The sequence below is a fragment of the Eleutherodactylus coqui genome, chromosome 1 (assembly GCF_035609145.1).
Source record: "Eleutherodactylus coqui strain aEleCoq1 chromosome 1, aEleCoq1.hap1, whole genome shotgun sequence".
Lineage (NCBI taxonomy): Eukaryota > Metazoa > Chordata > Amphibia > Anura > Eleutherodactylidae > Eleutherodactylus > Eleutherodactylus coqui.
Window position 1 is genome coordinate 171,270,972 of NC_089837.1, and position 26,227 is coordinate 171,297,198.

Genomic DNA, 26,227 nt, shown 5'->3' on the forward strand with positions numbered 1-26,227 from the left:
AGAGGATGAAGGGTTAAACTTTTATGACCTTTTACTTTTTTTTAATAATTAATAAAATGTTTTAAAACTGATTTTTAAATTTTTTTATATCCCCATAAGGGACAAAAACTTGCGACAGTTTGATCGCTCCCGCAGTATAATGTAGTACCATAGTATTACATTATACTGCAATATGACAGGCAATCTATCAAGCCACGCTCATCGGCGTGGCTTGATAGGCAATCTGCCATGGTAGCCATTTGAAAGGCTCCCTCAGTTGCCATGGCAACCGCACGGCATCCCGCAATCTCATCGGTTAGGCCACCTGTCCACGGGCGAAGCGGAACAGGGTAGAGAGCTGACAGTTATCTGCAGTTAGACTATTTGCCGCGATTTGAGTTCCGTGAGCTGAGAATTTTACTTTCCATAGCAACTCTGCGGAAAGCATGCACTGCGTTACTCGCGGCCGGATTATCGCCACAAGTAACGCAATGCAATATTGTTCGTGGACAGGAGCCCTTAAAGGCCTGGATGCAAAAAGATTAGAGATGAGCGAACATGCTCGGCCCCGCCCCTTTTTCGCCCGAATACTGCGATTTTCGAGTACTTCCGTACTCGGGCGAAAAAATTCGGGGGTCGCCGTGGCGGCGCGGGGGGTTGCAGCGGGGAGTGGGGGGGAAAGGGAGAGAGAGAGGGCTCCCCCCTGTTCCCCGCTGCTACCCCCCACGCCGCCACGCCTCTCCCCGCCCCCCGGCGCACCCGAGTACTTTTCACCCGAGTAGTGAAGTACTCGAAAATCGCGGTATTTGGGCGAAAAAGGGGCGGGGCCGAGCACGTTCGCTCATCTCTAAAAAAGATCATTAAAAAGATCTCTGTACTGTCCATTAATCTCATTTTTATAAACATGTTTTACTTTACTGGATACTTTTTTTTAATCCGTCCATTATATTCTACTGTGTGCCGTTTGCTGTGGGTTTTGTGTTGCGCCATTCCATCTGTACACTTGTCACGTACGAAAAAAACACACTTTTGAAGCACTTCTGCTCCGCTGGAATCTACGGGAACCTGAAATCATACAATTATGAAGACCAAGCGGTGATCGGAGCAGACGTGATCCGATAATGGCGCAGTTGCCCATAGCAACCCATCAGATTCTACCCTTTAGAAGACTCAGTCAGCAGCCTATTTGGATGCCATGCAGAAGTACATTTCCCTCCCCCCAGCACACGTCTTCCTCTCTCCTTCACCAGTTGTAACTTCCCTTATCTTCAGCGCACACAAGTTTTTAATCACATCCCCTGCCAGTAATAAAGATGGCGCCCAATTCCTTTCACGTGTGACGTCAGCTCGCACCGACTGCTACCTTTGACGTTCAGCCTTTGGGTCTGCGAGCAGTGAACGTGCTGTGATGCTAGTGACCCGGTTCTTACTCGGTGACCCCGTGTGTCAGTAATGAGCTGAGGCTACATGTGCGCCGTCCTCCCCTGTGCAGCACGGGCCATGCAGCTGCTCTCTGTAGTCAGCTGTCACCCAGCGGCAGCACGGGGTCTCCAGCCAGCCCCTCCCCCTCACGTGTTGCCGGGTGTCAGTAGGTGCAGTGTGGGGCACTGGTGTCTCCCGGGTGTAGCGCCGGCACCATGCTGCTCTCCGCCGTGCTGCACACCTACTCCCTGCGCTACATGCTGCCGGCCGCCGTCATGCTGGGCACGGCACCCACCTACCTGCTGGCATGGGGCTGCTGGAGGGCCCTGAGCACCGTGTTGCCCGAGAGGCTGTACCGGCGGGGGGACGACCGGCTCTACACCGTCTACCAGAGCATGGTGCTCTTCTTCTTCCAGCACTACACCGGGGTGCAGGTCAGGGCGCAGGGGGGCCGGGTGGGGTGTTTGGCCTGTGTTCACACTACTCTGCTGTAGCCGTTATATGGGGTCACTGGGGCTGTGCATGCTAGGACTTGTGCGCACGCTTAATGTATACGTGAAAAGCCGTATATAACCGTATGCCGATGGAAGCGTACCCGGGCGGTTATAGAACGTATGCGCTAAACGTGTAGCCCTGCGTTACTGTACGCCCACGTCCGCTCTTACACTAATAATATATTTTATCTTTAATTTTTTTTGTTTAAAGTTTTGTACTTCAAGACTTTTTTTTCTTTTAGGCATTTGATAAAAATGTAACTTTTTAAAATTTTATTTATTGCCCATAATGTTATAAAAAGTGCGTGACTTTTGTGCTAGTGGGACAGTGCAGCCGCTGCTCCCTTCCACCCCCTCAAAGGAAGTTCACAAACTTATGGGAGGTCAAACAAAGAGCGCACTTGTGAACAGGGTTTAACTCTTTCCAGCCCGTGTGCAGGCGGTGATGGGCGCGTCTATGTGTTTGCATAAAGATATGATTCCCAGATGCTTAAAGAGACGGTTCCAACTTTTAAGGTCGGCTCACGGAACCGTACGGCAGCAGCATAAAATTCGCAGTGCTTTACTGATGAACTGCGTGTCTTCTGCGTTTCTGCACACGCATGCTTGCGCATGAACCGCTATTTTACACACTATGTCCTGCACTGGCTTCTTCTTTTTTACGTTTGTTTTTTAGCAATATGCCTAGAAGGAATGCCGTATGTACACAATGTCGTTGCGTTCCGAACGCACCCATAGAAATACAGGGCAGCATGCGGTGAAATAGAAGGTGCTGCGGTTTATGATATGTGCATAATATACGCAAAAAATATACGCAAGTGTGAATGGAACGGAAATCAATGCACTTTCGTTGACCTAATTCAGTTCATACATTGTGTGCGTAATACACATTTCAGATGTGCTCGTGTGATCGCGGCCTAAGTGATCACTGTAAGGCCTGCAGATGGGTGGAAATTCCGTGGAGGGATTTCCCGTGGAATTTCCGCCCATGGAAGCTGCCATAGGATTGTGTTAGCAAACGCAATCTTATGCAGATGGTCGCGTGAGATGCGTGGCAAACAAATTGCAGCATACTCTATTTCTGTGCGGGGCTCGCAGAAACGTCATTCGCAGACCCCGCTCTGTGCATGCGCCGGCACATCAAACAGCCGGGGCTGCGGGAGCAGGTGAGTGACGCGCTGCTCTATGTAGACGCTCGTGTAAGGGTCCCGCTGTGAGAATTCTCGTAGCCGGATCCGACCCGGCCGTCTGCAGGCGGCCTAACTTTTATACTTGTCTTCCTCATTGGTCCCCAACCCCCCTGCTGTCAGCGCTGAAAGCTGCCACCGTGCAAAGTAGTTCGCCCAACGTAATCAGCAGCGGCTTCCAGCGCTGACAGCGGGAAGATAAGTAGAACACATCCCCGAGTCACACAGCTAGCCCATAGACTGTACGACTAAAGGTAGGTGACTAGGACTTACCTAGTGGGAATGGCCCCTAATACACAAGTATGTGTTAGTGCGTGCTGCAATATCCAGATGTGCGGACATCCGCTGGTCTTCATCTTATCCCTACCTGATACATGGTGAGGCGTGGGCCTTGCCACGTATCGACGTATCTTGGCTGTTGTGTGCTGCTGGCATAGATGTCTGGTATATTTTACACCAATTTCTGGCACAAATTATTCCCTTACCGGTCTAGGATGCCCACACCTGACAAGCCATGCCGACTTGTCAGGAAAGTGGCACAGAGCACTGTACCACCCAAAAAGTTGTACAATTTTTGCACAAGCTCGGCTGGCACCAAATTGTGTGATGGAGATATATATATTTTTTTTTCCTTAAGGCTGTGCTCACACGGGTGAGTGCAATATCTGTGGGTGAAACGTGGCCCCATATCACGCTCGCCAACATGCAAGGTGTGTTTGTGTTCTTGCATTACTTCAGGGAAGTAGCGCTTCTAATAGGAAACATCGCACTCATATGTACCTCGCTGTTTCACGCATCCAAGAACCTCGCGCGTTGAGACCCAAGGCACTATAAAATAAGTTATGGTGCTATTAGGGGATGTTTTTTATAGTTGCCCGCCCAATAGCACCACAACTTAGCTTCCAGTGCCTTGGATGTGTAAGTGGTTCTCCTTAGTGCCAGTCTTAGATATCCCATCCCTGTAGTTAGTGTGGCAGGCAAGGGATGAAGTGCAGCGGTATGTACGGAGGACGTCTGTAGGGGTGACCTTGCCTTGAAGTGCTGCAGGGCCGATGCACACGTGTGCCCTTCACATACCACTGGCTTCCGTTCTTGTAGCTTTGGGTCCTCTTCTGGTTTATCTGCAGGGTTTCCTGGCTGCAGACAATCAGAAGGGGTTTGGATGTGATCTATTAGAACTATTCTCAGTGCCATTGCTCTACATAAACTCCCATAATGTAATATTCTCTTCCATCTCCCCCGTGTGGTTCAGCCTCTGCTCACACTTGTGCTATAAGCCTGTTTTGGGGGTTCTGATTAGATTTGCATTAAGATTGTGTATCGGCTGTGGTTACCCATGCCACCGCACGGGAAATACAAACTTTTTTTTTCTTTTTTTAAAAAAGCCACTACAGTGCATGACCGCTGGCGAGCCACTGCAGTTATTCACAATACAGCGCAATCATGTACGCGGGGTTGCCAGCCGAGGTCACAGCCGAAATCCACTGTGGGCCTCCCACATGTGGAGTCCGGTCCGCCCATGTGAGCCTGCTCTTATTGGGTAGCTACCACCCATATGTGGCACTAGAGAATGCTTTCCTTTTACCTGAAGCAGAACTAATTTGCATACCCTTACTCCCAGGGAGCATTGTTTGCCTCTAATGGTGTATCTGCATGAGCGTTTCCCCACCCCCACACACACATCCGATAGCTGACTGTTTGCGATATGGGCAGATATCGCGCATGAAAAGAACTCATTGCTTTTCAATGAGTTTATTACATGAGCAATTTTTGTCTCAGACCAAAGGTTCGAGATTGAAGAATTGTTGCATGCTCAATGTTTGGGCAAATAGTGTGGCAGACTTGCCCATTGTTTCCTATGGCCACAAAAAAAAACCAATCACAGCAATCTCTTGCTGGAGGTGGGGTATTCAAGTCCGTTACCGGGAAGAGAATGCCCTCTCAGTACTGAAGACTGCCAGAGAGCAGCAAGAGGGGCCCGAACACCGCCTGCTAGGTGAGTTTTTTTTTTTTTGTTTTTCATGTAGTGTAGCTAGAGCTTATTTTCAGGGGAGGGCTTATATTTCACGAAAGTTGATCTGGGTCTGCTAGGACCCTGCAGCACTGCTGTGACAGAGGGCAAAAAGCGGTCATGTGATCACCAGGTCAAATAGCAGAAGTAATACTTCCTTTCTCTTTAGTACATAGCGCTCATTTAGCACTATGTAGCTTGGAAAGGAGAAGGCAGAAAACTGCTTCTTCCTTCTGCAGGTCCTCTGCTGTGTCTGACAGCCGAGGACCCCACTTGCTCCTGCTTGATTGCAGGAGCTTTAATCCCACACTGTAGTTTTGTTATTAATCCGGGATCAAGCGCCGTAAATTTACCATGCTTGGACCTTAAAGGGTTAAATAGTGAGCCATTGGTCTGCTTTTCTTTGCTCTACGCTCGGGGCCTTCACAATTGCGAGAAAATTGTGGGTTTTGAGTGAAAACGCAGAACTATTAAAACGATGGTTTCATTGCCTTTTGTGATGTCTTTTACTCATCTGATGTGGAGTGAAAAAATTGCAGCAGCCCCATCTTTCCCTGTGGAGCCTCCATTTTATCGTAACGCACGCAATGCGTTTTTAACATTAGAAAGTCCTATTGTCTTTCTTGCGGCAGCATGTTTTTGCAAGAAAAAGCACCACTAATGCTCAAAAATCGCAGGAAAAAAGACGTGAATTTTGCTGCTTTTTTTTTTTTTTGTTCTTTTTCTCCCAGCAAATTTGCAATCGCCAGTGTGAAGGAGCCCCCACTCCTGTAAATACAAGGAACAGCCCACAAAACCTCTATCACAAGGATGGATTCAAGCCCCGCATTGGCCGTCCGCGCGGAGGATCTGCAGCAAAACGCCGGCATTAAAAAGCATGAACTTTTCCTTCACACAGGCGTCTGTTAAAACGTCGCCCTTTTCAAACTCCTTCAACAGCGCTTTACAACACCCACCCATCCATACAGAGGGTGACGAGGTGTTAAAAGCACTAAAATAGAGCAGGCAGCGCACAAAAATTCAGGCGTTAGAAATGCCGCGTTCGAATGCTCATCTGAGAAGCCCCAATGAAATCAATGGAGGCATTGTACAGCGTTTAGTGTGGCAGATTGTAATTCTACAACATGTCAATTTATGGCAAATCTGCCCCAAAATCTGTGGCACAATCCACACTATGTGCTGATTTGGCCCTTAAAGATTTCCTGCTGGTCTGTGTCCAGTGCCGCCTCTCTGGGTCTCCTCTGGTGCAGCCATTGACAGCTCAGCAGTTGCGCATTAAGCTCTGTCATCGGTTGTGGCATCCCATACACATGCTGCTGCAGCCTGTGAACATCACGTCAGAGGGGAGACCTGTAGCTGCAGCGCTAGACACAGCAGGGAGGTGGTTTCTCCTGTCAGGCAGAGAGAACGATCGCGCTTTAGGCGAAGATCACACATGGTGTACTAAATGTAAAAGTCCATGTTTCAGTGTGTATTTCATTCTCCGTATTGCAATGGTGAGAATCTGCAACGCCTGTGTCATGCTGTGGATTTGGGAATCTCTGTAGCATGCATACAGTGTAATGAGCTTTTCATGCTACTTGTAAGAACCCCGTTCACCTACATTGCTGGGTATATAAGAACTTCAGGGCTTATTCAGCAACCAAAATTCCACAGCAAAAGTGCATTGTGTGAACGCAGCCTTAAAAGCACGCAGCGTATACCATTAACCCCTTGAGTCCGTCTCAATTTGGTGGAGTCGGTAGAAATGTATCGACTCTGGCTTATAACAAAAAACAAAATTTGTGTATTTTATATTTTTGTAATGTGGTTTAGGCGAGCTTCTGCATGCGGACTCCAGCCCTGCCAGCAGCGGCGTCCGCGCTTACTTGCTGGCTTTCAGTTTGATCTATACTGCGGATGGTCCGCATGGCTCACAGTTGGACATGCACAGTACAGATTCTATTTTTTTAAACTCCTGCTTTCCCCGCGGAATACGTGACCTTTCTGCAATTGCAATGTGGAGGGGCTTCGGATCAGACAGCTTTCGTGGACTTCAATGGAAGCCATCCGTGCAGAATCTTCAGAAAAATGGAGCATGCCGTAACTTGTTGCAGAGTGCCATTCACTTGTCATGGCAGTCCTGTGTCCCATTTTCTAAATGTAAAGAAACATTTTAAAAAGTATATATTTGATATGACCGTGTCCGTAAAAGTCTGATCTAGTTCAAATATTGCATTATTTATCCCACACGTGAACATCGCAAGAATAAAACACATAATACCAAAATTGTGCTTTTATTGGTCTCCTCACCTCAAAGAAGCAAATGTAATAAAAAGCAGCCAAAAAGTTGTATCCTAGAATGGTGCCAGTGGCATCTACAGCTTGCCTCACAAAAGTAAAGCTATGGAGGCAGAAACTCAGTTTTTTGTTAAAGATCTATTTAAGTAGTACAACAAGAAAACTATATACAGTATCGCTAGAATTGTGCTGACCCCCAGAGTAAGGCTGCCTGTCTACAGATGATCCGCGGGCAGTTTATCAATTTATCGCCCTGTAAAGCCTTCCATAGTGTTGCCATGGGAAGCGCAGCGATTCTCTGCTCGTGGGATTTAAATCGCAGCATGCTACTATTGCCATAACTCTCCGCAGTGAGCCTATCTATTAGATAGGCGCATCTCTGAGACCTGTCAGTTCCTCCCAACAAAACAAAAAAAACAATGAAATGGCTGTCTCTAAGGGGTTAAAGATCTTTCTTGAAACCGGTCACCATGTGACCCCAATCCACATCCTAGATTTACAAGTTTGTTGACTAGCCCTAGCTGCTGGTCACTTAAAATGTTTTTCCTGTCACATCTGCTGGTGTGAGTTGCCTCCTTAGGGTGCCTTCACACTTGCGATCGCGGTATCTTTGTGTTCTTCAACGCGAATGTCAAGAGGACTTTCTAATGTTAAAAATTAGAGATGAGCGAGCATACTCGTCCGAGCTTGATGCTCGTTCGAGTATTAGGATGCTCGAGATGCTCGTTACTCGAGACGAGCACCACATGGTACTCGTCTCGATTAAACGAGCACTGACCATTGAATTCAATGGAGCCGGCAATACAGCTGGCTCCATTGAAAGCAATGGGCTGCCGGCGAGTGCGGAATGAATTTTCGTGAAGAGCTTAAAAATATATGCCCTTCCCTGAAATTCATCCAGAAATGTGTAAAAAGTAAAAAAAAAAAAACTCACCTTGTCCCGGCAGACGGAGTTCAGCCGCGGCCGGCCGGCAGTTCTCCTGAACTGCTGTGAGTAGTATTCAGCTGAGAGCTGCCCCTGATTGGTCCCTGCTCTGAGCCAATCAGAGGCAGCACTCACTCACCCATTCATGAATGGGTGAGTGAGAGCTGCCTCTGATTGGTGAGGCTGTGACCAATCAGAGGCAGCTCATTCAGCAGGTGGGGATTATAAATCCCCCACCTGCTGAATACTACAGACAGCAGTTCAGGAGAAGTGACGGCCAGATGCGGCAGAACTCCGGCTGCAACGGAAAGGTGAGTATACTTTTTTTTTTTTTTTTATTTTTACACATTTTAGGGTGATTTTCAGGTAAGGGCTTATATTTTTAAGCCCTTCCCGAAAATTCATCCCGCGCTAGCCGGCAGCCTATTGCTTTCAATAGAGTCGGCTGTATTGCTGGCTGCATTGAATTCAATGAGCAAACATCGTTCTTCTCTGCCACAGCTGTTACAGCTGTGGCAGAGGAGAACGATCTTTATGCTGACAGTGCGGGGGGGGGGGGGGGGGGTCTCACTCTTGCCACTATTGTGGCTTAATAGTGAGACCTCGGAGCCCAAAATGCAGCCCTGCATGTTGCTCCTCGCCTGCCCTATCCATTTCTGTGTTTTTTACATGACTTTGGTGATTTGCTAAGATTTTCACAAGTGAAAACCTTAGCGGAGCACCAGTCATATACAAAAATGCTCGAGTCGCCCATTGACTTCAATGGGGTTCGTTACTCGAAACGAACTCTCGAGCATCACTGAAAGTTCGACTCGAGTAACGAGCACCCAAGCATTTTGGTGCTCGCTCATCTCTATTAAAAATGTATCGTACAAAAATCACAAATTTGTGCAAATGCGTTTTTAACGTAAGAAAGTCCTATGACATTCGCGTAAAAAAAAAAAAGCAGCAATATCGCAAATGTGGAGGCACCCTTATTGCGAAATTGGCATTCAGTAAATGGGTAACATGTTCTGGACTATCAGGTGATACTTGTCAAGCTGTCTGTAGGCTCCTCTTCACGCAGATCACTTGCTTTACTATGGATTTTGTATTCGGCAAGCTGATATGCCAAAAACAGCCATGTGATTTGGCTTAGATTTTGGCTAACTGTTTGCTGAGGTCGTCTTCCTAGAAAAGATGGCCCTTAGTCCAGGCTCACACGGTCTCGCAGTGTGTTGCTGCTGTGCAGCAGCCAGTGTACTGCCGCGTATGACAGCGTATCTCATTACATTGCGTATGTGCGGCGTTGCAAAGCGACGGAGCGAGAAACTTAAGACAAAAAAATCACGCCCGTGTGCATGATCTTACTGTTTACTTGTGGTGCTAAGTCCTAGTATCAGGAATCTTGTGGCGAGTACTCTGCATATGGCATGTCTAAGGCCTTCTGGTACAGTGGCGGGTTGGACCTTGCATGCGGGATTCCCGCAGCGGAGTTTGACCCGATGCCAGTCCGGAGACTCCCAGCTCTCTTGTCCGGTGTCTTCTGTTCAGTGCTGCGAATGTGCCAGCCGGCACTCCGTTGCGCACGTGCAGTAGCTGCTGGCGCTCTGATGACGCCAGTCCCGTGATACTTCCATGGTGCTCACTGTGGAAGTGCCGCAGGACGGACTGCTTCCATTGACTTGAAGATAAGCTGGCCATGCGTAGCCCACACAAAATGGCAGCATGCTGCGATTTCTCACCTGCGAGCAGAAAATCGCAATCTATTTCTCATATCTCATGAGTCGCGTGCATATCAATGGACCCGCAAGGTTTTTGTGTCGGGATGTCGCATGCTATAAAACATCGCATATGTGAATTAACCCATATCATGGGCTTCACATACATGCAATTTGTAGCAGCGCGACAAAATCGTGTGACTTTGTCACCTGTGTGAAGGAGGCCTTAAAATTATAAAATTTAGGTTTCTTTAGAATTGTAACAACCTGCGGAATAAAGCTCGTGGGCTATACCGCACCGCGAATGTCGTAAAATCAAAACCCAATAATTAATGGGAGTGCTGTCTTTCATCCCGTCCCCTCAAAAGTTTCTAAAACTTATACACTAGATTATATATACAGTACCCTCAAATGGTGCCTTAAAAAAAAATACAGCTTGTCCCACAAAAAAGTTCTCAAACAGCTATGTTGACAGTTCAAATGGTTGGCTATCTCTGGCAGTTCTATTAACCCTTTCCAATCCACTGTCTGACATCTGAAGACCTTCTGATTGAAGCCTGTGCAGCTCCAATGTCAGAAGACATCCGGCAGGGTATTCTTACTGTATATTACTGGCCGCTCTGTTGTCGGAGACCTCTCCAGCATGTCCCATACCGCAGTCCTGGCTCTAGCCAGCAGATGGCACCATTGTATAATGATGGAAACAGAAAACCCCCTAGGAAACCCTGAATTCAAAATTGCATTGCAAAGGGTTAAAGTAAATGGAGCAGTGGTGTGCCTGCTTGATGCTCCACTCAGGGCCCTCGTTCTAGTATTCGGTGCTGGTCCCATTGCTCAGACCCTCACCAACCACTTTAACCCCATTGAGTGGCACGCCCGGAAATTTTCCGGGACGAGCTCCACTGCCCATAGCGATGTAGCCCAGAAGCATCGTACTCTTCCTGCACAGCCCCACACAGAGTAGTGCAGGACTTTAAAAAAAAAAAAGAAGCCAGTAGATGATACCGATCTGCCGGCAACTTCCCTTCTTTTTTTTTAAACTCCACTGCTTTGTTTACAGGTTGCCACAGAGACGATGGGCTTGTCAGAAGCTGTCCGAAGGTCTCAGTGGCAGGGAGAGCTGGTGATCGTCTGTCAGAGGATAGCTGGGCACCAGCTTTTACACAGCAGAGCATGGCGAAAACCTCCGCTCTCTGCTGCGTTAACCCTTTACATGCCACGGTCTATGCTACCGTAGCATGTAAAGGGCTGACAACATCAGACCCCTGCAATGTGATTAGGGGGTTATGATGGGTCTCTGTAGACGTCCCCTAAAGGGCCAAAGTTGAAAAATAAAAAAAAACGCCTTTCTCCCTTTTACATTGTAAAAAAAATTAAGTTAAAAACTAAATTACGCATGTGGTATCCGTGCGTCGTAATGACCCAGAAAAGGTTAGTACATTATTTAAACCCTCAATGACATGGCGCCGCCCTTTTAAAAAATCATAACTCATTTATTTATCCATCAACGTCACTGCATGAGGGCTTGTTTTTGACGGGACGAGTTGTATTTTTCAATGCTGCTATTTAAAGTACCATATAATGTACTCAAAAACTTTTACAAAATCCAAAATGAGTAAAATGAAAAAAAAAAGACATTCCACTAACTTTCAGTGCGTTTTGTTTCTACGGCAAACAAACTGCAACAAAACTTACATTTTAACTTTATTCTATGGGTCAGTATGATTAATATGATACCAAACTTGTATAGTTTTTTGTTTTTTTTTGCTGTAGTACTTGTATTTTTTTCAAAGACATTTAATTTTTTAAAATTATTTTCTGCTGCATCTTCTGCGCACAATAACTTTATTATTTTTTTGTCGACAGATTTTAAGCGAGGGCTCATTTTTTGCAGGATGTCCTGTAGTTTGTAGTTTACGTTAGTACCAATTGGGAATACATACGACTTTTTGATTTTTATTGTATTTTTTTTTTCTGGGGGACAGGGTGACTGAAAGTGCTTTTCTAGCATTCTTTATTTTTTTTTCATACCACGTTCACCGTGTGGGGTAAATAATGCACTACTTTGATACTTTGACTTTTACGGACGCAGCAATACGAAATATATATTTTTATGATTTAGATTTTTTTTATTATAGATATGGCAAAAGGAGGGTGATTTAAACTTTTGTAACTTTTTTTTTTTTTTTTTTTTTTTTTTTTACAATTAAATAAAACTTCATTGAACTTTATTTTATTTTTTTTTCTTTTCCTTTATGCCTCCTGGGGGACCACAACTAGCGATGCTTTGATCGCTCTTGCAGTATGACGTAATGCTGTATGATTGCAGCTATTGCCTGTGGGTGTAATGAAATGCTGACGTTCGCGCTGTATGAAGAGAGGTTGCGCCGCGCTCTCTCATCATGCATACCCCGAAGCTGCAGGACGTAAATGTACGTCCTGGAGTGGGAAGCAGATAATCTGCCAGATGCACGGTATGGAAGAAAATTTAAAACGTGGCAAAAATAGCTAATTTAGCCTATCTCACCATACAATAAACGGAATAGAAAGTGATCAAAATTTAGCACAGATCAATAAATGGTACTAATAAAAAGTACAACTCATCCCGCAAAATAAATACCCTTACACAGCTCTGTTGATGAAAAAAATTAAAATGCTAGGGGTCTTTGACTGTAGCGATAAAAATATAAATATTTTTTTTAAACTGCGAAAAAGAAAAAAACTATTACAATTTGGTATTGGTACAATCGTACCGGCCTGTAGAATGACTTCAATACATTATTTATACGGCTCGGAGAATGCAGTGAAAAATAAACATGCCAGAATTACAGATCTTGTTAATCTTGCCTCTAGAAAAAATGGAATAAAACGCGATCAAAATTTTACATGTTCCTAAAAATCAGATAAATGAAGACTGGAGTTCATCCCGCAAAAAACAAGGCCTTCTGGGGCTCTGGCAATGGAAAAATAACATTAATACGGCGACACAAAAGCAAACCTTTTAAGAAAAATGTTTTAAATGTACAAAAATAGCAAAACATAAAAAAACTGTATAAACTTGGTATCGCCGGAATCGTGTGACTCAGAGTAATGTTATCACACTATTTATTCTGCACGCTGAACGCCGTAAAAATGAAATAAAAAAAACAAATGGCAAAATTTTTTTTTTTTTTTCCCCCCAAATCTCCCTACAATTTTTTTTTTACAAAAGTTATGCAATACATTATATATATCCAAAAATGATGCCATCAAAAAGTACAACTTGTCCTGCAAAAAACAAGCCCTCACATGGCCGTGTCAATGGAAAAATGAAAAGGTTATGGCACTTGGAACGCGACTGGAAAATTAGTTGAAATTAAATGATTGGCCCGTTTAAAAACAAAACAAAACAACAAACCTGCCCTGGTAGGTTTGACAGGGTGGTAAGAAACCCGCCACTGAAGGGGTTGTGCCAAAATGAAAAGCTCCTCCCAGAATGCAGGGCCGTGGGGAACAGCTGATTGTATCTCTCGGCATCTTGGGTAATCTGCTAAACCTGCCGCAGAAGCCGCTGCCAGCTACACATCTCCCCTTCCAGCAGCTGCAGCAGGGAAACTTCTGCACAACCCCTTTTTAGGAGTTTATCATAAGTTTCTTGGTACTCCGCACATATATATAGATGACCATTTATCAGTTTTTAGCAACCACTTAAAAAATAAAAAAAATTTTAAAAAAAGTGTTCTGTTTAAAAATGAGCAGTGTAAGAATCACTTGGACTGTCTTACTAGAGCATAGGAGGCTGATCATGTGCAAAAGGACCAGGTGTTTTTTCATCTTTGCGTCTGTAAGGACTTGGTGCAGCTGTTTTGTAGGTCAGCTACCTATACATTACCTTCTGTCAGCACTTTCCCTGTGTTCAGGTAGGCAGACGCTGCTTGCTTGCTCCCTTGAACATCTCATTCAGCTACTATGTAAGCATCTGTTGTGCTGGTACAGCCCTTTCATATACTAAGAATTTGTATCGCAATACAGTTTCTATATATTAAAATCACTTTTTTTCCATTTTTTTGTCAGATAGTGATATATGGAGAGTTGCCAGAAAAGGAAAACATTTTGTATCTATCCAATCATCAATGTACAGGTGGGTAAAGTGCTGCAATGAAATGTAAATCTTAATGTGTATCCATATTTCCAATAGTCTTGTTTTTTCATCACGTACCAGAGCTATTGGCTTCCATGACTAGTGTGCCTTCAGCAGATACACTGTAATCTGACAATACTCTCAGGACTAGAGCAGTTCTACACAGATGTAAGGTGAATTCTAGCATCCATACTATAACTGCAGCATCCAAACTCCCCGCAGCTCCAATGCTTAACATGCATCCCTACCAGTGGAAGGTCTGCATGTGTCAGCTGTGGTATGGATGCCAAAGTGCACCCATGTTAGACCCAAGTCTTTGTTCACACCTTAGTACAGCAATATAACAGCCGAGCGCTCGGAGCAGAGAACAGCTGGATGCAGAAGACAAGCGGTTCTGCTTGTCTTCTGCATCCTCCGCTCCAAGCACAAGGTGATTGCTCAGTTTTTTAGCGATCATCTTGTGCTGTAAATGACACAAGGATTATCACTCAAGACATCTTTTGAGCGATAATCTGTGTCTAAATGGGCCTTTACTTAATTTCTTGCTGCACATCCCACATAGGACAAATGATCTTACAGATAACATGTTACAATGATAACCCCTGATATTAAATGTATTCATACCACTAGAGTCTTGGACAATGTGTGACTGACAAAACTACATGTTCTACAAGTGTTTGTTACACGGTCGCCAATAAACTTTATATCGGGATCTTCGAGTGTTGGACTCTCTGCACCTTTTCCTACTGAGTGCTACTTGATTACAAAAAAACGTTCTTGTCCGAGCCGCTCCAGGGGCTTTACCAATGCTGATAGAATTATATGAACTGCATCGCTGTGTAGGTAATGGGGTTTTTGAGCAAATGAGTTACTGACAATAATATACAGCTTTCTTCTTGGTGTCTCTTTGGCAGTTGACTGGATTATTGCAAACATGATGGCTGTACAGCAGAATGCACTGGGACACGTTCGATATGTTCTGAAAGATGGCCTGAAGTTTCTTCCTCTGTATGGCTGGTATTTCTCCCAGGTAATTTGTGGGATTGGCAGCAAAAGTCTTTGTTTGAAAGTGGAGAAGAATCTTTAAGGCTGCCTGTCCACGGACAATAAATCACCAGCAGATCACGCTGTGTGAAGCTTTCCATAGCGTTGCTATGGAAAGCGCAGCACCGGCGTTCACTAGCAGAGAATCATAGCGATTCTCCGCTCGTGGCATCTAAATCGCGGCATGCCACAATTCTCCGCTATGAGCCTATCTATTAGATGGGCTCAAGGCTGAGACCTGATAGCGCTCCCCCCTCATCCCCCGCGGCGGAATATCGCTAGCGATATTCCATAACGGCCGTGGACAGGGGGCCTAAAAGAAAAAATCTGAAGTTATTCATATCCTTCCATCTTATCAAAAGTATATTTTAATTGGAGCAAATTCTAAACCCCTTTAGGTAGTATTCGCATATTAATGCAACGGTGTAGCAGTACTGCAAGGCAAAAAGGCTGGCTATTAATTTTACCTTAAAGCAGTTGTCTCATAATGTGTATTTCATGTATCCACAATTACTGGAACAGGATCCTGAGTTCCTCCTTTGTGCATAACCAAAGTGAGTAGGAATTTTAATGGAGCGTTGGTAGAGCATGTGCCCTGATACCGCGTGCAATGTCTGTGGGACTGACTCGACTGTTGCTCCATTGGAAATCCTCCTCGCTGCACATGAGCTTAGGGCGGTGTGGATTCTCAGTCTGAGTCTACCACTCTTCTTATTTGGCATTTTCCATAAGTTCCATAGAGTCTGAATGGAGTGGCAACACTCCTGCTAAACTGCCGGACCCTACAGACAGCTCCTCACCACAGGACAGTTAGGGTTCCTGCAATATGACTTACAATTTATCCAGTGGGCAGGTGACACATTTTTCTTGCTGGAATTTTCCTTTCAGTGGTGTACAGTAATTCCAGTGGCCTAATTGTGTGTTTTTTGGTTTTTGTAAGAATTTCTATAGAAATTAACAGACTACTGCATCAGACTAAACAGTACTTTAAAAGCCATTGGCTCTTAGACTGAGAATTTTAGGGGGCAAATGAAATTTAGTCACCAAATTTAAATTCATATACAATGTTAAAATAGTGTTTAAAAAAACAAAAACTGATGACACTGAAAATTTTTTAATCTACACTGATCATACAAAGCTCTCCTCCCAGTAATAATTGCGTGCACAGTGGAGTGCTTCCCCGTCCCCGCAGTTTAATGTTTACCATGCTATGCTCTAGTATATACATCCGGAGCAGCCCCCTTGCAGTATAGCAGTTGCATTCAGAGCGGCCCCCTTTCAGTATAGCAGTCACACCCATTGTTTTGGTTTGGTCGAAGCCTAAGGGCTCATGTCCACGGGCAAAATAAGAATTAAAATCCGCAGCGGATCCGCACCCCATAGGGATGCATTGACCACCCGCGGGATAGATAAATACCCGCGGATCGTCAATAAAAGTGATTTTTAAAAAAATGGAGCATGAAAAAATCTGGACCATGCTCCATTTTCATGCGGGTCTCCCGCGGGGACGGCTCCCGCGGGCTTCTATTGAAGGCTATGGAAGCCGTCCGGATCCGCGGGACACAAAAATCTGGTTTTACTCACACGCTCCGGTTCTTCTCTTCGCCGCGGCGCCATCTTCTCTGTCGCGGCCGGATCATTTTGCTTCGGCCCGGCGCATGCGCGGGGCACGTCACCGACGTCATCATGCACATCCGCCGAGCCGAAGAAAGAAGATCCGGCCGCGACGAGAGAAGATGACGCCGCAGAGAAGAGAAGAAACTGAGCGGGTGGGAGGTGAGTTTATTCTTATTTATTCCTATTTTCAGCCCTCATGTCCGCGGGGCAGGAGGGACCCGCTGCAGATTCTACATGGAGAATCCGTAGCGGGCCTGATTTTCCCCGTGGACATGAGGCCTAAAAATGAACATTACCAACTGCAACTCCACATTTGTAGGAGACATTCTTCTCACACCCTAAAACCTAATCACATTGACTAGAGCTAGGTCGCCCCCTCCATTCTCTTATCACAGTCATAGGAGCTGTTGGCATGTGTTACATACTTTTTCAATAACAAAGTAACCTAGTATGTACGGCCGAAAAAAGACATATGCCCATGTAATTCACCCTATTACTACCCCTATCCCTAACTCCAATGTTAAAGGGGTGGTCTCGCGAAAGCAAGTGGGTCTATACACTTCTGTATGGCCATATTAATGCACTTTGTAATATACATCGTGCATTAAATATGAGCCATACAGAAGTTATTCACTTACCTGCTCCGTTGCTAGCGTCCCCGTTGCCATGGTTCCGTCTAACTTCGGTGTCTTCTTGCTTTTTTAGACGCGCTTGCGCAGATGCATCTTCTCCCTTCGGCTGGTCTTGGAAGCATCGGAGTTTTGGCTCCGCCCCCTTTTCGCGTCATCGCGTAGCTCCGCCCCCGTCATGTGCCGATTCCAGCCAATCAGGAGGCTGGAACCGGCACACGTCATGGGGCGGAGCTACGCGATGATGCGTACAAGGGGGCGGAGCCAAAATGCCGATGCTTCCAAGACCAGCCGAAGGGAGAAGATGCATCTGCGCAAGCGCGTCTAAAAAAGCAAGAAGACACCGAAGTTAGACGGAACCATGGCAACGGGGACGCTAGCAACGGAGCAGGTAAGTGAATAACTTCTGTATGGCTCATATTTAATGCACGATGTATATTACAAAGTGCATTAATATGGCCATACAGAAGTGTATAGACCCACTTGCTTTCGCGAGACCACCCCTTTAAATTAGAGGAGGTAAAAAGAATAAAACCCAATGAGGTAGAAGCCAATTTTCCGCATTCAAGGGGAACAACTTCTTCCTGACTCCAATCTGGGATTTGGAGTAATCCCTGGATCTCCGATTCTTCTGAAGTCCTTGATAGGCAATGCAGATAACTTATCGGGCAACACTGAGAAAAAGCGGCTCCAGCTTCTGCCTGGCAATATATGTCAGTGGCATGGTCTTCTAGCAAACAAGCCTGACATGTGACACATCTGTTAGATTCAGAGTAAACTTTACTTTCCATACAGCCTGGTGGAAGAGGTAGTGGCAAATGACAATGAGAGTAAAAATGTTGTCGCCATTTGCAAGATCTTGGCTGCCATCTGGTGTCCTCTAATACAACCCAAAAAGTTAGGTGCAAGCAGCATATTTTGTAGCCTTACCATCTACTTGGCTTGCTCTTTTTACAAGATAAAAACAAAAACTAATTTCCAAGAAGTCACAATTTATTAATAACCTGTGGAAACTTCTCATTGTGAGAAACAGAATGTGTTTAATGTTTCTATCTGACACTTTTAATGCAGTGATCCTTAACTGTTTTTGACAGCATGGTGGAATTTATGTCAAAAGAAGTGCCAAGTTTAATGAGATGAGGATGAAAAATAAGCTTCAGTCCCAGATGAAGGCACAAACTCCAGTAAGATCATGCATTTTCAACTAATATATATTGATGGATTATAATTTGTTTTACCTAACTAGTTTCTGAAATATTTTGCCTTTTTATAATGAGGCTTGACTTTAAGGGGAATGTGTCATCTCAAAATTACCTATTGTATTTGTCAAGTTTCTAGGTGAAACATATGTAAGAATTTTTTTTTTCCTCTATGCCTCCAATCTATTTTAGGGGTGGGGGTATTCTGCAGTTTTCACACTGACCACTAAGCCTTATTGATAGTCTAACACTTTCTGTGGAGAGAACTTTTCAGCAGTTGTCTTACTGTAAATCAAGGCATAAGTGCAGCTCCACTGCTTGTTGTTAGGTGTTGAGCTTCTTTAGTAACTAGGATGTTAGAACATCTTAGCTGTGGGGAAGGGGCTGTCTGCACAGGCTGTCTGGCACGAGCGGCGTTCTGGCACCGCCCCCTTGTACGCGTCATCGCGTAGCTCCGCCCCGTCACGTGTGCCGATTCCAGCCTCCTGATTGGCTGGAATCGGCACACGTGACGAGGCGGAGCTACGCGATGACGTGTACAAGGGGGCGGGGCCAGAACACCGCTGCTGCCGGACCGAGCCGAAGGGAAAAGACCCATCTGCGCAAGCGCTTCTAATCGGGCGATTAGACGCTGAAATTAGATGGCACCATGGCGACGGGGACGCCAGCAACGGAACAGGTAAGTGAATAACTTCTGTATGGCTCATATTTAATGCACAATGTATATTACAAAGTGCATTAATATGACCATACAGAAGTGTATAACCCCACTTGCTGCCGTGGGACAACCCCTTTAAACGTAACAAGGGCGTTTCTGGGATATTAAAATTTTATTTTTTTGGGGGGGGGGGGGGGGGCAGCCATGCTTACCACTGTAAATCAGCCCCATTACAATCCACTATTTAATGTCTGAACAGTTAGGTATGCTTTGAAGTGGTCCTGGTCATAGACATTACAATTTGGTATCCTTCACAGGCATTCTAATAGCTCTGGAGACTATGGGGGCAGAAGCAAGGCGGTTGGAATTTAACCCGTCAGATTCTTAATTTCCCATGGAAATTATTAACACCTCCGGGGGGACCTTGGCTGCTTTTCCCTTCTGCTCTATTAAAATGACATGCACTCTCTACTAAAGCTGTCATTTGTATGACCAGCTGTAATCTTCCACTTCTGTCCCCGGCCTAGAGAAACATGTGCTTTGTGTTCTAATTGCATATTTTAATTTGAAATGAAATACCATAAAAATAGCTTTATTTTGGAATAACTTGATCATCATCTTTTATAGTGCTGTAGGGCTATATGATTAGAGATGAGCGAGCCTACTCGGTCACGCCCCTTTTTCGCCCGAGTACCGCGATTTTTGAGTACTTCCGTACTCGGGCGAAAAGATTCGGGGGCACCGTGGGTGAGTGGGGGCTTGCAGCGGGGAGTGGGGGGAGAGGGCGCCCCCTGAATCTTTTCACCTGAGTACTGAAGTACTCGAAAATCGCGGCGCTCGATCGAGTAATTACTCGAAACGAGTACGTTCGCTCATCTCTATATATGATCATGCGGGTTCCTTCTTCAGGCTGGGGCAAAAGTCTCCATACATGTAACTGTGAATAGTTGTACCAAGCTACATGGAATGAAGATGATGCACTTGTATATCTTTAGATAATTGATCTAAAGAGCTACAAGTGTTTGCAGACATGAATCCATTAACCCCTTCCAGCTCTTTCGTTTGCATTTTTCTATCCTCTTTCAAAAAAAGTCCTAACTTTTTATTTTTCCAGTGATAAAGCCACATGAGGCTTTTTGACAGGGCGAATTCTGTTTTTCAGTGTTACCATTTTTACATATCATATAATCTATAGGAACATTTTTCAACATTTAGAAATGGGGAAGAAAGAAATAAATAGTTTCTCAGTTTTTATTGGGAAAGGGGGATTCTTCTTATGGTGGTCACAATGTGGTGAAAATTACATATTGTCTTTATTCTGTGGGTCACTACGGTTATGGTGATACCAAATTTTGAGTATTTTGTACAACTAAACATATTTTTCTTAACTGCTCTCTGTCAATACCATATTATGCTGATTTATCAGAAAACAATGCAAAATGTATGAGCAGAGCAAATGGTCCAATGTTTGATTTACAGCAACAATGGTTTTCTGACCAGCTAAAGTAAGACTTGGTCTTAGATCATCTTTAAAGTGCAGTTGCACTTTTTAAAAACTTTTGACATGTTAGAGCGACATGCCAAAAATTTTGATCAGTGGGACTGTGGGTACTTAGACCCCCGCTGATCGCTGAAACTAAAGAGCTGCTGAGCTCATCCAAGCACTGTGGCCCTATAGCTGGCTTTGCTGCATGTCTGCTCCATTTAGCTGCTGAAGACTCATACACAGATGTATATAAGGCCTCTTTCACACAGGCGATAGTAAAAATACAGCGTGGGATTAAAGCCTCTGCTGCTGCAATCAAGCAGGAACAGGTGGGGTTGTCAGCTGTTAGGAGGGAGAAGCAGTTTTTAACGGCTTCCGCTTTTCCCTGGTACATAGTGCTCATTGAGCGCTATGTACTAAGTGGAAGTGTTTCTTCCTCTGTGCGATTTGGCGATCACGTGACCACCGGAAGCCCTCGATACAGCAGAGCTGCAGGGTCCTATCAGACCTGATGAGCTCTGACTGTAACTACTGTCACTACAGGGGGATGTTTTACCCTGTAAGTGAGGTTCCTATGGATACCCCAGCTACAGTGGGAAAGTGTCAAATTACATTTTTTTTTTTTTAGCTATTTACCCCCAGTAAAACTAAAAAGCAGGAAAAAAAGAATTTGCGAAAAATCCTTTAAAAAATAGCCCTATATGTCACGAAAGAAAAAAATGCAGCAAAAATAATTTTGGTAGCTGAAAGAAAAAAAAATAGAGAAGTAAAACAACCACATGGGTAAAATCCCCAGGGGGCCAATGCCCACAGCCGGATTTTTGTCGCGTTACACTGCAGCTATTAGGTCTATTAACCCTTTCCAATCCACTGTCTGACGTCTAAAGACATTCTGATTGAAGGCTGCACAGCTTCCTATGTCAGAAGACGTCCGATAGGGTATTCTTACTGTATATTACTGGCCGCTCTGTTGTCAGGGGCCTCTCCAGCATGTCCAATACCACAGTACTGGCTCTAGCTAGTAGGTGGCGCCATTCTATAATGGCAGAAAGAGAAAACCCCCTAGGAAACCCTGAATCCAAAATTGGATTGCAAACAGTTAAACCTAATAGTGCAATGTTCACGCTGCGGAATTCCACTGCGTGAAATAAACCACGGCATATTCTAAATGCCGCGGGAATACGCTCCGTTGTAGTCACTGGAAGCCGGCCGTCACACTATGCTTCCGCTGTAGTACAGTGGAAGTAAAGCATGAATACGCTTCCCTGCCCACCGCCGGGCGCGTTATATGACACTGCCGACGCGTCATGCGCTGTACTGCGGTTGCGCGTCTGTGCGTCATGTGGGACTCGCACAGTGGATCCGGGAGGTGAGTTGGGGTTTTTTGCGGTGGGGTTGTGCCGTGACAGACTCTGCTGTGGTATTCCGCAGGCGGAGTCTATCACGGCCGTAGGCATGACCACTTAAGTGTCTGGTCCTTTTAGGCACAAAACAGCCTGGTCGTTAAATAGGTTAAACCTGGGTGTTTTGAGTCCTAAGTTAACACCTGGGTTTATGACTCATTATACGGACAATTTACACCCATCAGCCTGACCTGTGTCTTCCTGATCATCTCTTCCCCTTTCATCTTCTACACAAACCTCAGATGTATGATCTGGTTTATCGTATAACACATCCATAAAGCATAGTACAATCCCATACACATCAGATGGTCCGTTGGTATTCATCTGTGTAGAACTGGATGAAGGGTGACATGCACATGTAGACTTTGCTGCAGACTTGTAGGCCACTTAGTTTTTCTTTGCCGTAGATTACAGACTAAATAGACCGTAAAGGCACATTTACAAGAAGCAGTCGCTAGAAGTGCCATTATAGGAACAGCTGCTATTAGTTTTCTTTTAAACTGCCGCATGTCCTACCAGTCAGTGTAATGCCATGTTGTGGGTTATTTTCTATCAGCCATTCCTGGAACATTGGGGCAGATTTATTAAAACTGTATAAAATCGCTGCCTTTGTTGCTTATAGCAAATAATTACAGTTGTTTTTTGCTTTTCCTCTTGCACTTTTTATAAATCTCTAAATGGGGTCTATTGATCATTTGTGGCAGCTAAAAAAAAATGGATTTCTCGCCTCTCCTTGGCCTTAGATGAATTCTTTGTGTGACTGCGGCAAAACCACAGCATAAAATATAGCGTGCACTTTAAGCCTCCCTCTATTGCAGTAGCAGGACTGTCTCTCTAAAGCCACCTACAGCATGCCCAGTGTGAGTGATTAAATGGACTAATGATGAGCGATAAGGACCTTTTTGATTGCTGGCAGACATACATGGAAGTTCACATTTCCTCTTTTTTGATATGTACAGTTTAATTTAGAAATTACATTTGCGTACTTGACGGCCCCTTTGCTTATATAAAGGGGTCATGCATTAATACCATGCCCAAACAACGTTGGAAGGATCTACGTAGCTGATGAGGATTGCAGTGGTGTCTGATGGGCTGGTGTACCCTACTGTATGAACTGTACTGTGTTCTCCTCTTTGCTCTAATGCTCAATAATAATGCTGCATGCTAGTTAATGTTACTCCAGCATCTTTAGCAATGTACATTAAATTTGATAGTTGACTATTTGTTGTGCCAGATGACATTTCCCATGACTTTCCTGAAGATTATAACTAAATTCTTCACATTATTTCACTTTCTATGCTTGATGTCCTAGTGATTTCTCAGTGCTGTTGGCTTCATGCATCACTTGACAGCACTTGATAAATCCCAGTTGTTTTATTTTCCCTAATATTAGTATGTCAATAAATCAGATTTGTTGGGGCTTAATATCATGGAATCTTTACTTACTGGGAGGAATTTAGCAAAGAGGCCTTTATATTTGACATATATGAAATTGCAACCTTTGTCGTGTCAACGCTGATATTTTCAGTTATGACTTATATGAAAGGGGCTTTAATAATGAAGTGTTAAATGCGATGGCAAGCTCGGGAGGGAGAAATGATTTAGTTAAATTCCTTAAATATTCACAAACTGACTTTGACTTGACCTTCTTATTGAATTAAAAATGTTGTGTGTGAACATCATCTTCTACATGTGTTTAGTTGAAAGGATAACTTTCTAACCAAAATTTTAATTTTGAAAATACACTTTCAGGCTGTATGTAATAGATTCATGTCTTATCATTCTCCCAGATTGAATGAACTCCTAAATTGAATGAATACCATGAAATTATAGTGTACTAGCTTGTTACCCGTAACTTCGCCCACATGGAATTATTATTATTTTTTGAATCTAATCTGTGTTTTGCTGTATAGTTGGGAGGGGAGTATCATCTCTCCATAGGGAGAGCACAAAGAAGATGAGTGAGGAGACTTATAAGGCCATCTGTACTGTTCTGGGTAATATGCAAATAAGGAAGATGGAACAATACCTCTGTAGTGCCACATATTGGATGGCTGTATTCCTTCAAATCAATGCTTGACCCTTTATACAGGTCTATAGAAAAGTGATTGGGAGTTAAAAAACAAGCCAGAATCCATGCACAGACAGCTGTTTCGTGTTTTTTTTTGCCCCTCATCAGTGTGCAGTAGGATGCTGGCTTGGCTAGTGAGAGGCCTGAGACATAGGTCGGGAGGGGTACCCCCTCTACTTTTGTGAGCGCATCAAGATGGTGAGTGAGGAGACGTATAAGACCAGCCATGCTCCCCTCATTACAGTTGCCCATGAGAAAAACATGCTTTTTCTAAATGTATACCTGCTACCTTGAGGGTTTGCCCTTGAGCTTGATTGATAGTCATCGCAAATGCTTTTTTTTTTAGAGGGAATTGCAGCCCTTTGAATTAAAAAGGCAAATCCGTTATCAAAATGCATGGAATTAAAATACTTTCTCCTTTTGCTATTCCAGTCATAATAATGGCTCACAATATTTCACCCCAGGTGTGTAACCTGTAATCATGTGCTGTTGCACAGTTTTGGTGCATCAATATTACGCATTAATAGGACTGCACACCAACTTTTATCCTCAGCTTATGGGAAGCCCCTCTTGACCATTCCAAAGAGTTAAGGAACTCTACAGAGTGTGAGGTGACTTGTTCAGTGTCCATAATATTATCCACCCACAGATACTCTACAATTTCTCCTTCGACTTGTGAAATAATTTTCATTCATCTGTCCTACTGTTTCATTAGTTGGTGCCAAAATTACCCTTTGACACAACCGTTCTTTATTTTCCATATTAGGTTGCATTTGAGAATAAACCTTACTTATCAGTTCCTCTGTGCTATGAACAACATCCTATACTGCTGAGGTAAAATAAAAGCTGTGCTGTGATTGGTTGCAATGGGTAGCACAGATTTTCTTTAAAAACTCAATCCACGTTGGTGTCTTCCGTTCAAGTTTTAATCCCGGGCACTGCCAGCTTAATAATTGTATTGTGTGGCAATGACTTCTACCCTCACGTGTCTGCCCGTTTGGGGAGGCCTAGCTTATGATCTGCACTCCCTTTCCCCTCCACTCTGCCATATTTAAAAATCTCACGTGCGGCAACAACGTCTGCCTGTTTGTGTAGGCATAGCTGATGATGTGCACCCCCTTCCCCTCCGCCTCGCCACATGGCGCAGCAGAGCGGAGGTGTACTTGCGCATCATCAAATCTGTCTTGTTGCGCTTCCTGGAAAACTCCTAGGCTACGTTTTATCCCGAAAATGCATATGTCCTTCCTCCAGATACACGCTTTCCCTGTGAAATTTCATCAAAATCACTTCAGCGATTTAGCCACAAAAATGATGCATCACTACCGCAACACTGAAACTGCAGTAAAACCCTTTAATGCGGGAGTCAGCAGATGGGGTTTGCCAAGGAAGCCGTAATACTTCTATGGAAAATCTACATCTTGGTTCCATATGCAGTTTTTTTCAGTGTCTTTCGCCCATGAATTCAGTGGAGTAAAAAAACCCAGCATTCCATAAAACAAAAGTGGCTATTATATTGTAGACTTTTGGGGGAAAGATAAAGGGCTTATCCAGAAAGAAGTTTTTTGTGTGTTTTGGTTACTCCACCACTTTGAACCAGTTTGGGCAAAAAAACCAAACAAATAAAACGTTCCGTTCCTTTCTTGCCGATACCCGGCTGCAGAGGGATGACGTCCCATAAGTGGGACATTTAACTGCTACAGCTAATCACTGGTCAAAGTGAGTCAATGCAGGCAGTCACATGTCCTTGGCTTCAATCTTCCTTACCTGGTAGCCCCTTTTTAGCTGGCTATGCACATTAGATCTAAATCTTCTAAACCTGCCAATTTGGACTACATTAGCCAACCATCCAATGTGTATGACGGCTTCTAGACTCTTCCCCCAATGACAAATATCCGGAAAGAGAAAGATCAGGCAGTTGCATTTCAACTTGCCTGATCCTTTGTCTCCATGAGGGGGTGGAGAGCTGTCTGCCAGCAGCTATCTAATCTTTTTGGTTATTTAT

General features: G+C 44.4%; 1 protein-coding gene across 1 annotated transcript in view; it reads left to right on the forward strand.

Moving 5' to 3' along the window:
* Positions 1-1,390: 1,390 nt before the first annotated feature.
* Positions 1,391-26,227, forward strand: part of AGPAT5 (1-acylglycerol-3-phosphate O-acyltransferase 5) — a 73,175-nt gene continuing 48,338 nt past the window's right edge. Inside the window, exons 1-4 of the mRNA XM_066603638.1 lie at positions 1,391-1,835; positions 14,052-14,118; positions 15,033-15,148; positions 18,503-18,592. Coding sequence (XP_066459735.1) covers positions 1,617-1,835; positions 14,052-14,118; positions 15,033-15,148; positions 18,503-18,592 — 492 coding nt within the window. The 5' untranslated portion in view covers positions 1,391-1,616. The remainder of the gene's footprint in view (positions 1,836-14,051; positions 14,119-15,032; positions 15,149-18,502; positions 18,593-26,227) is intronic.